The following is a 16252-nucleotide window of genomic DNA, read 5'->3' as shown; positions in this document are numbered from 1 at the left end:
ATTATTTTTTTATTAAATTTTTATTAACTATGTATATTTTTTCTACTACTCACCTGCCCAAGGCCCACTACAATTGAGGAGGCTACTTTTTTTTTTAATAATTGTGGTGTACCCCATCTTGAATCTGAAACAAAAACCTTGACAAACAAGGCAGCTGCGCATAGAAATTTAGTTGAGTGCGGTATTTCCAGGGATGTTGTGAGAGTCAAACTCCAAACTTCACACTTACAAGGCAAGCGCTCTACCGCTACAGCACTACCACGTTACAATTTACAGTCTTATATATAGTCTACATAACTATTACAGTATTATTTTACTAATTTACTTTAAATTTAAATTCTGTATATTAATTTGAATTATTTTAGTTTATTATATCTCTGCTTTTCTTTATTTTCAGAATGAGTAATAATTTATATTCATATTCTACAAAAAGGCGAAAAATAAATGCTGTTGTTAATAGAATATTTTTTGATGCTAGTTCTCAGAATTCTGTCTGTATTAATGAAATTGGTGACGAAGTTGATGATTATTCTGAAATTTGTAGCTGGAGTGATAATTGTATTGATAAAAATGAACACAGTTATCCAAATAATAATAAAGTTATGCCTCTTGACAATAAGCTTATAAGCTGCAATGAAGTTTCAGCACACACTGAAATATGCTTATATGATGCAGATAGTAAATTAATTGATTTTAGTCATAATGGTGAATTTGGTGATTACCAAGATAGAACACCTAGCTTAGTAAGTCATGATGAAGATGATATTGTAGATTACAATGTCAATACTGATTGTCTTGGAGATCACTTGCGAATATGGGCTTTAAATTTTAACATTTCACATAATGTATGTACAGATTTGTTTTTATTATTAAGCCCATCACATCCTAATTTGCCCAAGGATGCTAGAAGTTTGTTGCAAACTGAAAGAAACATCAGAATAAAAAATATTGCAGGTGGAGAATATTTCTATTTTGGGGTGAAACACTGGCTTTCTGTTTTAATGGAAAGGTATCCAATTAAATCTGAAATTAATAAATTACATCTGCATATAAATATAGATGGAGTGCCAATATTTAATAGCTCAACTGCCAGTTTGTGGCCAATTCTTTGCTCTGTTCGAGATGCAGATTGGTATCCTTTTCCACTTGCACTATATTTTGGTAAAACCAAGCCTAACTCATTACAGGATTATTTAAAAGACTTTGTTGCTGAAATAAAAATGTTAGAACAAACAGGTTTTGTTTGTGTGGCAACTGGGAAGCACTATTTATTAAAGTTGGAGGCTTTTGTTTGTGATGCACCTGCAAGAGCATTTGTAAAGTGCATTAAACCACATAATGCATATAATTCTTGTGAACGCTGCTTTCAAACAGGTGAATGGTATGGCAAAGTTATTATGCCCAATCTAGCTGCACCTCTGAGATCAGACATCAGTTTTAAAAACAAAACAGATAAAAATCATCATGATGGTACACATATATCACCTCTTGAGGAATTAAATATTGGTTTAGTTAGTGGCTTTCCAATTGATAGCATGCACTCAGTATTTTTAGGAACAGTTCGTAGGTATATTAATCAATTAGTCTATGGAAGATCTGAACATAAGTTATCAAGATCAACAATCGATGCTATATCTGAAAAACTTGCTATTCTAGGAGCTTACATTCCTAGAGAGTTTTCACGAAGACCTCGATCTCTTTTAGAGTTCAAGCAATGAAAAGCTACAGAATTTAGACAGTTTTTGTTATATACTGGCCCTGTTGTTTTAAAAGGTGTTCTTACTGATTCTGTATATTCCAATTTTTTGTGTCTCTCTGTAGCTATTCGCATTCTTATGACTCCATCATTGTGTAACAACCACTACTTTGTTTATGTAGAAAACTTATTAAAGTATTTTGTATATAATTTTTGCTTATTGTTTGTAAAAGATCAGTGTGTTTACAATATTTATTCGTTGATACACTTACCAGATGATGCTAGGCAATTTGGCGTGTTACATAATGTTTCTTGTTTTCCTTTTGAAAGCTATTTGGGAAGACTAAAAAAGTTAGTCCGTCGACCTAAATCACCTTGCTCGCAAATTGTGCGACGGATTTTGGAAGGTCATTTGCAACAATCAAAATTGTGCACCAGTATACCGTCTAAATTTCGACAAAAACACTTGCTAGGTCCACTACCATTGCCATTTCGTCACTACATTCAATACAAGCAATATTTTGGACCACAGTTTCTAGTTTCTCTTGCAACTGCTGACAATTGCTTTGGTGTTAATGATAAAGTTATTTTAGTCAAAAACATATTAACTGATGTAATCTGCTCAGAGGCTAATGCTTTTGTTGTCTGCCAAGAGTTTCAGCGTAAGCAAGCATTTTTTACGGATCCTCTTGATTCAACAAGCTTGTCCATATATTATGTGGAAAATGTGTCATTTAATACAACATTTTTTATAAAAGAACTAAATATTAAGTATTTTAAACTACCATTTAAAAACGGCTTTATAGTTATTCCACAAATACATTTTTTCTAGCTTATCAAATAACTTGCTGCAAAAAATAGAATTACTTTACTATTTTGTATTATGTATTATAAAATATTTACTTTTTGAAGTTATAACTTTTTCATTATTTGTTTTGCAATTAACTAATTTTACGATTATTATGTTAATTGATACTTTTTGATTATGATTTATTATAAATAGTTTATGAGAAACATAATATACTCATATCCATATTTAATAAGTACTTATTTTGTGTAATGAAAAAAATACTCAAATCAGATAAAACATAAGAGGCTATTCACAGTGGTGAAGGGTTACCCAAAAGCATACAGCTGCATATAAGAAGGGATCTATAATTAAAAATTTATTTGGATTTTTTTCTTATTGTTGCGAAAGGGGTAATGGTTATTTGATTAAAAAAACTTATTGACAATATTTATTATGACTATAAAATTTTTAAGAATGTAGCAACTAAGAATTTTAAGAATATAGCAAATTTGTGAATTTGCTAATAATAAATATGCATATTATCTATGAATTACAATAAATTAGTTAGGAACTAATATTATATATATTTTATTACATCATTATAATATAATATTATTGAACTAATATTATATATCTTTTACGTATATTTATTTTTGCATGCAGACACTTTAAAGGATTCAGGTTCGCTGATGTATGTGGTCATAAAACAAAGATAGGTTGACTTTTGGGTCAGCACGGCCAATTGCCGACCTGATTTTCAAAGGCTGAATATATTTATGTATATATATATATATATATATATATATATATATATATATATATATATATATACACATACATACATACATACATAAATACATATATATATATATTTAAAATTTTATTTTTGTGATACAGTATTTGTATTACAATTACAGTGTAATTATGTATGCAATAGTTTTATTCAATGCAACTAATACAACAGATTATGTGCCACTAACTTGGATAAGTGGAGTTGAAATCAGTTCACTTTCATCCAGTATTAAAAATAAAATATCTGTTGAAGTCTATTGGCCAAATGGACAAAATTTTAATTTGACAGGTATTGCAAAGGCTAAATATAATTTAATGGATCCAGATGTGCATTGGCCTTTATTTACTGCTAGAATTCTTGGAATTGCTGGTAAAATTAGTGTTATGCTTTTATAATCATATTCTATTTATGTTTCAGTGCAAAAAATACCTCTGTTTAATACAATAACGTTTTTTATGTATTCCTTTTTAATTTATTTATAGACAGTCTTACTGAAGCACGTTCAAAAGCAAAAAGAGCAGAGGACACCTCCAACCTTGATACGTCAGAAGAAAATGCATTGAAACGTGTTAAAAGGTAACTTTAATTATGGAATTTAATAATTTAATAAATTTTGAAATATCCACGTATGCATTTATATATTTATAATTTACAAAACTGTTTAGATGTAAAATGATTAGTTCCTCTGAGAATGAGGAAGAAGATTATGATCAGATTTTACCAAGGTGTTATCTAGTTTTATAAAGAATTGGTTATTTACTTATTTTTTATCTATTATTGTTACTGTATTCTTGACAAGGCATAAAAATGGCAGTGTAACTATTAAAATGTAAAATAAAAATGATAGTGTTAACTAATATTTTGTTGATTTTATAAAGCAAAAAGTAAACTTGGCACAAAAAAAGAAAAAACGATGCAATATGTGTTACTCAAGTAGACAAACCTGCTCCGCCTTTCATTCACAAAAAGCCTCAGAATTTACTGAATCTGCAAGTAACATCCTGTTTGTATCACTAAGTAATAACTTTTTTGGGGATTTTGTTTTAGTCTACTGGTTATGTAAAAGGTTTTACTTATTCTTAGTAGTATACAATATATTCTTTTTTTTTTTTTTCATTTTCTATTTATTTACTATTAACCAATACCAAATCATGTATATATATTAACCCCATTATACTACAACGTAATTATACTTCTTTTACAGTTATGGAAGTGATATTGAGTTGAGCAAATGTGATTCTGATGGTTTACCAGCAGCAAGACTAGACTTCGAAATAGAGAAGTAGTGATACAATTATCTAATAAATGGCTGTATTCAATGTAATGAGGTGTACCATATTTTTAAAATAAAATATATTTTTAAAAATAAAAAATATCCAGTTATAAAATCTGTTATTTTCGGTTTATTACCAGTACATATGCGAGTGTTATACCACTTATAATATATTTGGTACATATAAATATGTATGTTTTTATTTATTGTTAACTTGTTTAAATTTATACTATTGGTTTGGTATTGAGCTCAACATTTTTTATTGTAGATCTAACAATTCAGCATCAAAATATTCCCAATTGAAAAGCATATTGATGGACTCTGCCCCTGTTCAAAACAAATCATCACCTTTTCAACAAATCACCACCTGTCCAACAAATAATAATAAATTATTAGCAGGTATTAGGCAAGTTATATGATATAATGTAAACTTAAATAAATGACTCCATATTTTACTATAAATAATAATTATATATAATTATTCAAAATTATGTAAATTATATAATTAAAAACAAATTTATATGTATATATACAAATATATATTTGTGTATATATATATATATAAGTTGTACTGCGTACTTTGGTTAGCGCTATGATGTCACACTGATTTAGGAATAGGCGTGGGCTTCACTGCATACATCGACTGATTAGGGAGAAGGGATTGGGTTAGGGCAGGAATCAATTTGTTTTAATTTTTTTTCCTTTTCTCTTTTCTTTTTCTATTAAAACACACTTAAAGAAATGTTACATTTTTTATCGTATATTGCTTACTATAATCGGCAGAAGTAAGTGTATATAAATATATATGTAAAACAATGATTATGTAAAATTAAAAAAAAATAAAAAGTAAATGATGTAGTTTTTAATAACAATTCGATAATAGTCTTAAATTTTATTACCAGTGTTTTAAATCCGAAATTTTCTTTTTAAATTTTTTTTTATATTTAATACAGACTTTTTCTATTTAGGTGAGTCTGTAAGTCTACAGATGATTGCTAATTTATTAGCAACTGTAATTAGCAATCAGGAAGATATGAAAAAGACTCAAACAATGCATACAACACAAATTCAATCTATCCGCCGCAAACTTGATTTGAATGATCATATACCTTCAGATCTTCCAGAAGGTATTCCACTGCCAGCTAAGTCAATGGAAGAAATAGAAATTTTAACACAGAAGCTGGAAAATCCAGAGTAAAGAAAATAGTTGTAAAAGTTATTACTTTTAAAATTTCTTTTTTTATTTTTTATTTAAATACAGTTTATTTTAATAATTAATTGCTGTTCTGAACAAAATTTCATATTTTTATTTTATTTTTTTATATCTCTGCACCATAACTTGCATCAAACTTTTTTTAGGCTAAACATATGGCTGATATTGGTGGAGAAAATCTAAGGAATTTTATAATGAGATCAATGCCCATGCTGCTAGACATCCTTCTTGCTCGCAGCTTCAATTTGACAGGGCAAAAAGGAAAACAAGCTTTTAAAACAAATGCACTTAATTTAGCTCTTTGTAGTGAGTATAAATTTAGTTTATATAATAATATTTGTAGAGCTGATATATATATATATATATATATATATATATATATATATATATATATATATATATATATATATATATTTGTGTGTGTGTGTATTTTAATAATACTTTTCTGTTTTATAAATAGGTGCCGTTAAATTAAATCCTAGCACAAAATTTGCACACAAAAGGAAATCGAAGCTGAACTTTCAACATGGTTTGCTAACTCACGGGATCGTGGAAGCAACAGTCGTAGATCTACTAAATTTGCTATTAACGTTAACTCGACTGAACTCGATGCTGTTTATGTAACACCTTCAGAAAATTTGGACAAATATGTTTAACATTATTGGTGATTTTTTTAAAAAAATAATTGGTTTAAGTTATATTTTGTAGTTTTTTTCTACGTTTCTTGTTCTTTATGACTTCTTCCTGATTGACTTTATGGCAGAGGTTAAATGAAAAAGTATCACGCTTATGATACTTGCAGGCTCCTTTTGGGCTGTATACAAAATTTCCTAGTCGTAATCATATGGACTAATTAAATGGGCTCGATACGGGAACCGTATGGTTTTCCCAGCGGGAAGCCCGTATGGGACCCGTGTGGAACCCGTTTGCATCTCCCAGTGGGGTAACAACGGGTTGCCCATATGGGTCCCGTATCGAAGCCCATATGGGTCCCTTAAGGTACCCTTATGTGTTGGCTGGCTGGGTATATATACACCCAGCCAACCAACCGATATGGGTACCGTATGGGATTTGTCCGGTAATCTGGTATGGGATACATAAGGGTATTTTTCGCGGGATCCCTCTGAGACCCGTATGGGAAATAAATATTAAAACTGATATCGAGGCAGATTTATCAAAATGGTTTAACGCTTACCGCTTTGCAATAGGTATTATTTCTTTTGCTGTATTTTGTTTAAAATTATCATATTCATAAATTGCTTATGTTTATTATTGATGATTGCATTAATTCTTTTCCTTTACATTTTTTTAATATTTTTCTAAAAATATATTTTTGGTTTAGTTATCATAAAATATTTATAAAAAAAATGGAAAATATTGACATCAATTATATATTATATTTGGTATCAAATATATATTATTATACTATAATAATATAAATTTATATATATATAATAATTATATATTATATTTTAGTTTTTGTTTTGTTTTGCTGAAGATTGAAGTCTCAATGCAATTTAATATTGTTATTATTAACAATAATTTGAAACACAGCGTGTGTCATGATAAAGTTGGTCTATTTATTTATCATACTGGAAACTGTTGATACCAAAAAATTAATCCACATAAACCAAATATGTGCTGGTTTTAAAAATTATTTGTTTTATAAATACTATTTATATACTAATGATGAATCAAATAAGTCTGTAAAACATGCCTTCTTAAAGTTGATTCGTCTTTAATGTTAATTCGTCTTTAAAACTTTTATTTCTTGCAAAATTTCTTCGTAGAGAAAATTTAGTACTAAATATTTTATGTTGCTTTATAAAAAAACTACATTGAAATCTCTTAAAATAAGTCACTAATTTTAAAATTATTATGAAATTTCTATTATTTAGTAAAATTTGTTCATCAGACAATGAAAGTGTTATAATTCTTTTAAATTTTCGTTATTATGTTAGAACAATTTTACTTAATCGTTTAACACCTTTAGCCTCGCTAAGATATTTTTTTAAAAAGCATTCACGTTTCATAATATATTATGAAACCAAAAATATAGTTACTATAGTAAATACATATTTTTGTTTCATAATATATTATGAAACGTAAATGCTTTTAAAAAAAGTTTAAAAACATTTTGAAAAGGTAAAATTGTTTATTTATAAAGCAAGGGTGAGTTATACTTTTTAAATTATTGAATTCTCAAACTGCGTAAATTAAAATATATATATTTACTACATAATAATATTAATATGTAGTAAATATATTTTTTTTAATTTACACAGTTTAATGTATACACAGTAATATTTATACATATTAATATGTATTAAATACATATATTTTTAATATATATTTAATATCATATTATAATCATATTATAGTATGTATACATTTTAATATGTAGTAAATATATATTTTTTAATTTACACAGTTTGAGAATTCAATAATTTAAAAAGTATAACACGCCCTTGCTTTATAAATAAACAATTTTACCTTTTCAAAATGTGCAATTCTGCTAGGTAAAATAATTAATTTAAAAAAAAATCTTAAAGGGATTTCCCATAACTTACAAGTTGAACAAGGGAAAACTTACAAGAAACAAAGAAAACTTACAAGTTATGGGAAATCCTTTTAAGAGTTTTTTTGATTTATTTTTTTACCTAAGCGGGATTGCACATTTTAAAAAGTTAAAATATTTGATTTATAAAGCAAGGGTGGGTTAGGGGTCATCCATAAATGATGTCAGTAAATAATGGGGGGGGGGGTGGTGAGTGCTGAAAAGTTTAACAATAAAGGGGGTGTTGAGACAAAAATGATGTCAATTTAAAATCGTTTTTTTTAGTTTTAATGAGCAGATTTTAAAGGTATTTATATCTACTAAATGGTATAGAAATGATGTTTCATGTGTAGGGAAACTAGTATTGAATGCCGGGAATTAGATGTTATATTTTATTAAATTATTTATAATATAGTATTATAAATTAATATAATAAGTTTCCCAGAGACATTAATTAAATTACAACTACTAACATATAATAAAAATTACTATCGTTTTATTAATATATTACCATTTGAGTCAAATGGTAACCCTAACCCCGTACTGTCAAAGGCTTTCCGATTCTTCCGTATGATGGTTTCTTCCATCAATTCAGACTAGGCTAGCTAATAGAATCTGTAAAAAATGCAATATCTACTTTGCCTCTCAAGCTATGTTGAAAAAGCACGTTTCTATCTATTCTTCTGCTTTAACACTCCCTCCAATCAAAAGAATCCAAACAGCTTGTATCGCTTTTGTCAGACATAACATTTGGCAGTCATCGCCTTGCAATAGAGTTCGGAAACTGCTGAATGGTTAGATGAAAATAAAGTTGACGCAACGTACCTCAACATACCTCTAGAGTACGATATTCTTTTAGATCGCGGAGAACATTCACTATTGTTTCAATCAAAGATCACTTCAACAACCCATTTAGTCAGTAAAAAAACAATAGTTTTTAAGCATTTTTACCTTTTTTTTAGGGGTGGGGGGGTTAGTACACAAAAATTGACATCATTTATAACATTTTGGCCAAAAATTGACAGAGTTTGACAAAGGGGGGAGGGGGAGTCGAATATTTGAGCAAAACACTGACATCATTTATGGATGACCCCTTATACTTTTTAAATTATTGAAATCTCAAACTTTCAACATTTTTAAATTTTTTTTATGGTGCCACTATATGGGAATAATAAGTTATAATTATTTATTTAATTATATTATTTTATTATATTATTTTATTATAAAAAATATAACTTATTATTCACATATAGTGGTGCCATTAAAAAATTAAAAAATGTTGAAAGTTTGATTTACCTTACTGTGTATTTAACTATAATTTATTTCATTTAGGAATTTAAATCCAAAGTACAATATTTGTATATATATTTTTTATTTGGAATGGAATGAGTCATTTTTATTTAAAACATACACAATACCGAAAGACAGCTGCTGCGGTTTCAGAAATATTGAGTAATGCATGTGTGAATATTCCTAACTCAGCTGTATCAACCTCACATGTTTCTCAAGCGAATACTGATAACTTGCCAATAAATATGGTAAAAGTGTCAAGTTCAAGTGATCCAAGTAATTTGCAAATATCTAATGTGACAGGTATTAATAATAACCTTAATAGTCAGCTTGATAATTTATATAACACTGAAGAATATAATGACTTTCCAGAATGGGCTTCTCGAAATGGCGATTATAGTGATGATGATGAGAGTGATGGGGAGAATAATGACTTCACTGAAGAACTCAGTGAAAGTGAAATTTTAAAAGATAAGTTGGTTTCTTGGGCAGTAAAATTTAACATTTCCCAGACGGCATATTGCGATTTGCTTGGTTTTTTGAATAAGCTACATCCTGATTTGCCAAAAGATGCAAGATCGTTGCTTAGTACTCCTAGAAATGTTAACATTCGAAAAGTTGCTGGTGGGGAATATTTCTATTTTAGCCTGCAGTATTGGCTTTCTATTTTTACTAAAAAGTATTCTCTCAATAATGATATAAATCCATTAGATTTGCATATTAATATAGATGGTCTGCCAATTTTTAAAAGCTCAACAAATAGTTTGTGGCCTATACTTTGCTTGGTTCAAAATTCTGGGTGGTGTCCATTTCCGATTGCGGTATATTATGGTAAAAGCAAACCAACTTCCCTTGATGATTATATGGAAGATTTAGTTTCAGAAATGATTATGCTAGAGAATACAGGGTTTAGAAAAAATGACAAATGTTACTCTATCAAATTAAAAGCAGTTATTTGTGATGCACCAGCACGATCTTTCATAAAGTGCATCAAACTTCACAACGGTTATAATTTCTGTGAAAGGTGTGTACAAACAGGAGTTTAGCTTGGGAAAGTTGTAATGCCTAATCTATTTGCTGTTTTACGAACTGACAGTAATTTTCGAAATAAAAAAGACCCTGATCATCATAGAACCTTGTTATCTCCTTTAGAAAATTTAAATATTGGTTTGGTTAGTGGATTTCCTCTAGATTATATGCATCTAGTGTGTTTGGGAGTAGTTCGAAGACTTATAAATCAATGGATACGTGGCTTGTTGGTTCATAGATTATCAAAGGCAGCAATAGATTTGATATCTGATAAACTTGTTGCAATTAAATCTTATACTCCTCGAGAATTTGCACTAAAGTCTTGATCACTCTCTGAGTATAAACGTTGGAAGGCTACAGAACTTAGGCAATTTCTATTATATTCTGGTGTTGTTGTTCTAAAAGGCATTTTGCCTAAAGAATTGTATGTTAACTTTCTGTGTCTGTCAGTAGCTATTAGAATACTTACTAGCCCATCTTTATGTAACATCTATGTAGATTATTCTGAAAAACTGTTAAAGTATTTTGTGTCAAATTTTTGCATGTTATATGGAAATGACCAGTGTGTATATAATGTCCATTCACTAATACACTTGCCAGATGATGTTCGAAGATTTGGAGTGCTAGACAATGTATCTTCGTTTCCTTTTGAAAGTTATTTAGGAGGACTTAAAAAGTTAATCCGTAGTCCACAGTCCCTTGTTACACAAATTATATGTAGATTGTCAGAAGGCCACTTACAATACTCTAAAAAAATGTTGCTTATTTCACTTCTAAATTTAAAAAACAGCATTTCTAAGGTCCTGTTCCATTGCCGTTACGTCACCTCTCCCAATTTAAGCAATATTTTGGTTCTAAGTTTCTAGTTAGTAATGAAATTGGAAACAACTGCTTTGCTATAGACAACAAAATTTGTTTAGTTAAAAATATTCTCGCCGTAAATGATTCAAATGATTCTGAGGCTTTTGTTGTTTATCTAGAGTTTGATCGTAAGGAGCCATTTTTTATAGATCCGCTTGACTCATCTTTACTGTCTATTTTCTATGTTGATAAACTTTCATACCTTGTAAAAGTTTATTCTTTGAGAAAACTAAGAACTAAATCTTTTCTGCTGTCACATAAAAATGGTTTTGTTGTAATCCCTAAAATGCACTTTTACTAAAGTTAATATTATGAATAAAATCTTGGTTCAAAATAACAAATGTATTATGTATTAATTTAAACAGTTTTATATTTATTTAGTATTTAATAATAATCATTTGCTATTTGCTATTATCTGTTATCTGCTTTTCTTTTTAATAATTCAAATTATTTTAAAAAAATCTTATTTTAAAGTAGTTATTAATCAAACGTTTACTTTTAAAAACCATTATTATAAAATTTAGTATTTAATAAAAAATACATAATTACTGTAATTAAAAGTTTTAAAACATTTCAAAACTTATAAAGCATTTTTTTAGTTATAATATGTTTGCAATTGTTGCTTTTGAAAACACTTGCGAAACAGATTATTTTCCGTTGAAATGGCTTGAGGGAATGGATGCTAATAATATCCAGTTGCTGATTACAAATCAAACAGCAGTGAAGTGCTATTGGCCACCATTTAAAAATCCCAACACTATTTCTAAACCAAAAAATAACAGCCATGATGCAGAGATAAATTGGCCAATCTACAAGGCAAGGGTGCTGGGATTAGCTGGTAAATGAATTTTGCATATTGCATAAATTTGCATAACTTTGCATATTGGTTATTTTCTTCATTTATTTACATTTATGTATGACCTTTTTATTACCAGTTTTTATTTTGAAACAAATTTTTAGACAGTTTGAACAATTCTTGTCAAAAAGCGAAAATGGCAGAAGACACATCTAGTTTAGAAAATGCGTTTGAAGAGATAGAAAAAAGTTCAGGTACTTTCAAGAAAAACAAAAAAAGACGGTAGGCATTTATTAATGTTTTTGTTTTTCTAATTATTTTTTTTATTAAATATATGTATTATCAAGTATGTAACAAGTAGTCCAATATGTTTTATATAAATATTATATAATGCATTATAGTCAAATATGTATATGTGGCAATAATATTTGTATAATAATATTATATTTCTTTATTTAAATATGTCGACAATTATTTTACAAAATAAAATACTAGTCTTTTAAATTTTTGTCACTTTTATATTGATGTAGAGTGACAAAGATCAGTTATGACCGAGAAACAGAAAACAAGGAATCTGAAAATGATCAATTGTGTAGTGTAGAACCAAAGTAATTTCTTTTACAAAATTGCTTTGTTTTTTATAGAAATTTCATTTATGTTTATTGAACCTGTGGACACTAACATAATACAAGATTACTCTTGTATTTTAAAAGAAAGAAGATGTTGGTAAGTTCTGCTCTTGTTCCAAAGCCACAGCCACCCCGCAAACTTCCATCAAGCAACAAATCGAGAGTTGACGATCAGTTGCAACAGTGAGTTTCATTATTTGCATATACAACAGGATTTATTTATATATAATTTAATATAATGTTTTATAAAAAGCAAATATGGAGTCGTGCATGTTACACTGTAAAATAAACTTAAAGGATTCAATCTTCAAAATGATTATTGTTTTTTTTTGTAGCTCATGTTAAAAAAAATTATCAAGTATTTATTAAATAAATAAAAAAGTGATATGCTGATAACTAGAAAAATTTATTATATATATGTATTATATAATTAGCTTTTATTACCATTTCGATTAGTGATGAACATTCAAATGACTTCAACATATGGAATAGTGAACAATTTTCACATCCTATTGCTTCAACTGCTGAAAGGGCAACATCATTGTCAATGTTAAGTTCTACTAATGCAGTTAAATTCCCAATAGTAACAACTCAACTTCTTAGTTAAAAATTGTTAATATTTTTAATATGAGCCATTTCTTGAATGGGCTATATACATATGTTTTGAAAATTATTTTAACTTTTTTTTTGCTCCGAGTGCTACATTGTTAAATCTCACGATAACGGTTACAGATTTGTAAAATTACATATCATTAACTGTGTTATTACGCGGTTAACGTCTGTAATAATTTTTTTATTTAGGATCCAGTTTAAAAAACTGCTAACCTGCAAACAGTATTTAATTTAATAGCAACTTTGGTTAGCAATGTTGAGGAGATTAAAAAAACTCTAAAGTTGCATACATCACTATTGCATTCTATTAAGCAAAAAGTGCTAGCTACTGAAGAATTAATTTTTGATTTGCCTGAAGATATAAAGTTGCCACTGACGTCTATAGCAGAAGTTGAAACATTAGAGGAAAAGTTGTTTTGCGTTGAGAAAAAAAAAATTCTTGTAAGTTTAAAATTATTAATAAATTCAACTCGATATTTACAAATCCAAAACTCAAGTTTAGAAAGGCTTAGTTGCGTAAAATAATTTCGGATTAGATGCCATGATATCATTATAAAAGCTATTAAGGGTTGATTGAAATCTGATGGTGGAGTAATTATATCATTTAACAAATAATAATTCTGCTTCCTGAGTCGCATCACATACTATAAGATATTAAATTATTAAACTTTTACTTAAATTGTGTCTTAAAATGTCTATATTTAACGTTATATCAAACTTTTTCGATTAAATATGTTGCTGTGTTTGAGTGAGGGTGACTTGTTTAAAGGAAGTGTGACCAAACGTGAATTTACATGATTAAGAAAGACGATTATGTCTTTTCATTGCATGTCATTTATTTTAGGCAAAACATATATCAGACATTGGTGGCGAGGATCTACGAAATTTCGTTTTGAGAGCGATGCCAGTTTTACTCGATGGTCAGCTTGCTCGCCAATTTAATTTGATAGGGCAGAAAGGAAAGAAATCGTTTAAAGCACTATTGCTTAGTCAAGTTTTTTTGAGTAAGTAGTATAAATTATGCAGCATGTCTCTAGTTAAGATTATTTATTACTTTTAATACAGTGTAGTTTTATTGCAATTATAGGTGCTGTGAAACTAAACCCAAGTACATATCAATATAATAATAAAAATATTAAATTATAGAATTATCAAAATGGTTTTCTAACGCAAGAGATCGTGGTATTGACAGTTGCCGATATACAATTACGAAAGCTACAATGACGACTCCCAGTTCAGATTAATGGACACAAAAAACATCTTTCGACGTCTTTCAAGAATTGCTTCTGTTTACTCTTTATTTTTTAAATGAAGAAAAAATATCCCCAAAATCGGTAGTATTTTATGTAAAAATTCCTTTTCTTATAAATTCTTTTAAATATCCACCTAAATTGGGTAATCAATAATTTTAATATACGCATTTTACCTACATCCATTTGCCAGTTGTTTATGTTAATAAACTATAAAAAGTATAGAGTTTTATAACTTTTATGATTACGTACAGGCGTACTACTAAGTAGAGACAAGTAAATCAGAAAACTTATGGGACCCTCATGGGCAACCCTAAGATATCCCATATAGCCTATATAGGATTCGTATGGGCGAAATAATTGTACATATATATGCCCATATGGGCATACCAGAAAGCAACCGTATGAAATCCCAGATAGCCTATATGGGAACCATAAGGGCAAAAATACGGTAAATATATGGGACCCTTATGGGCACTGCAGCGGGCAACCCTTATGGTTCCCAGATGGGGCCCTGTGTCAAATCCCGCCGGGATCCCTTAGGGATACCCATATGGGTCCCTTATGCTCGCCCAGGTGGGTCCCTTATGGGACCTATACATAGTGGTTGGCTGGGCATATATATATATATATATATATATATATATATATATATATATATATATATATATATATATATATATATATATATATATATATATATATAATATTTTTTTTTAATAAATTTTTTTATAATAATATGATTCACACCTGTCCAAAATTGGTAGAAACTACTTTGAAGCCCTCCAGAAAAACCCTTTTGAGGGATGATTTTTGTAATATTCCTGATCACAAAAATGTAAAATTTGAAATCATCTGTAACCGTCCTTGGAAAAAAATTTGATTTGAAAATTACGTCCTACACAATAGAGAGAAAATGAGAGCTTTCTGTTTATTTTGATTTTCTAGAGCATTCAAATTTGAAAGTTTATATTTAAACATAAATATTATCATATGTGTACATAACTAGATTAAAACATAAGGTAAAGAGCTAAAAAACATTGTGACATTTTCATAAAGTGAAATATTCTTTAGTAAATATTGGTTTTTAAATTCTACATTGCAAAGCATTCTTAACCACACATGAAACCACAATCATGTCCATAATATTGATAGGAATAAAAAGAAGTATTCTGTGTGTTCATAGATGGAAGAAAGTTTTAAATTACTCATTCCTAAAAAAAAATAATCTTAGTTTACTGGCAGAATAAAAAAAATAGTTTTTACTCCCAATTTAGATATTCTTGCTGTTGTAGTCCACGAGACAAGTTTGCAGCCACTTTCCATATTCTGGATGGTCTACTGGCCTCTTGTATCTGCTTCAATGAGACTTAAAGTTGTGGTGAAGAGCTTCAGTGCTCACTATATTTTCCAAGGAAGTCTTGATTCTTTTCTATGAAGTGTTTGATGTGGTTAAACACTGC

The 16252-nt window shown here is 28.6% G+C and overlaps 2 protein-coding genes across 2 annotated transcripts; both read left to right on the top strand.

Moving 5' to 3' along the window:
• The first annotated feature begins 3403 nt into the window (after nucleotides 1–3403).
• Nucleotides 3404–4098, top strand: LOC136080068 (uncharacterized). The gene is made up of 3 exons (XM_065796683.1): nucleotides 3404–3648; nucleotides 3762–3855; nucleotides 3945–4098. Exons 1-3 carry the CDS (start codon nucleotides 3411–3413, stop codon nucleotides 4021–4023), a joined length of 411 nt encoding a protein of 136 aa, XP_065652755.1. The 5' UTR covers nucleotides 3404–3410; the 3' UTR covers nucleotides 4024–4098.
• A 324-nt stretch (nucleotides 4099–4422) lies between these two features.
• Nucleotides 4423–5750, top strand: LOC136080395 (uncharacterized). The gene is made up of 3 exons (XM_065797012.1): nucleotides 4423–4607; nucleotides 4821–4951; nucleotides 5521–5750. The coding sequence occupies exons 1-3, from the start codon at nucleotides 4585–4587 to the stop codon at nucleotides 5748–5750; spliced, it is 384 nt and encodes a 127-aa protein (XP_065653084.1). The 5' UTR covers nucleotides 4423–4584.
• The last annotated feature ends 10502 nt before the right edge of the window (nucleotides 5751–16252 follow it).

This window comes from Hydra vulgaris, chromosome 05 (assembly GCF_038396675.1).
Source record: "Hydra vulgaris chromosome 05, alternate assembly HydraT2T_AEP".
NCBI lineage: Eukaryota > Metazoa > Cnidaria > Hydrozoa > Anthoathecata > Hydridae > Hydra > Hydra vulgaris.
Note: the sequence above shows the minus strand (reverse complement) of the source record. Positions and strands in the feature narration are given on the sequence as shown.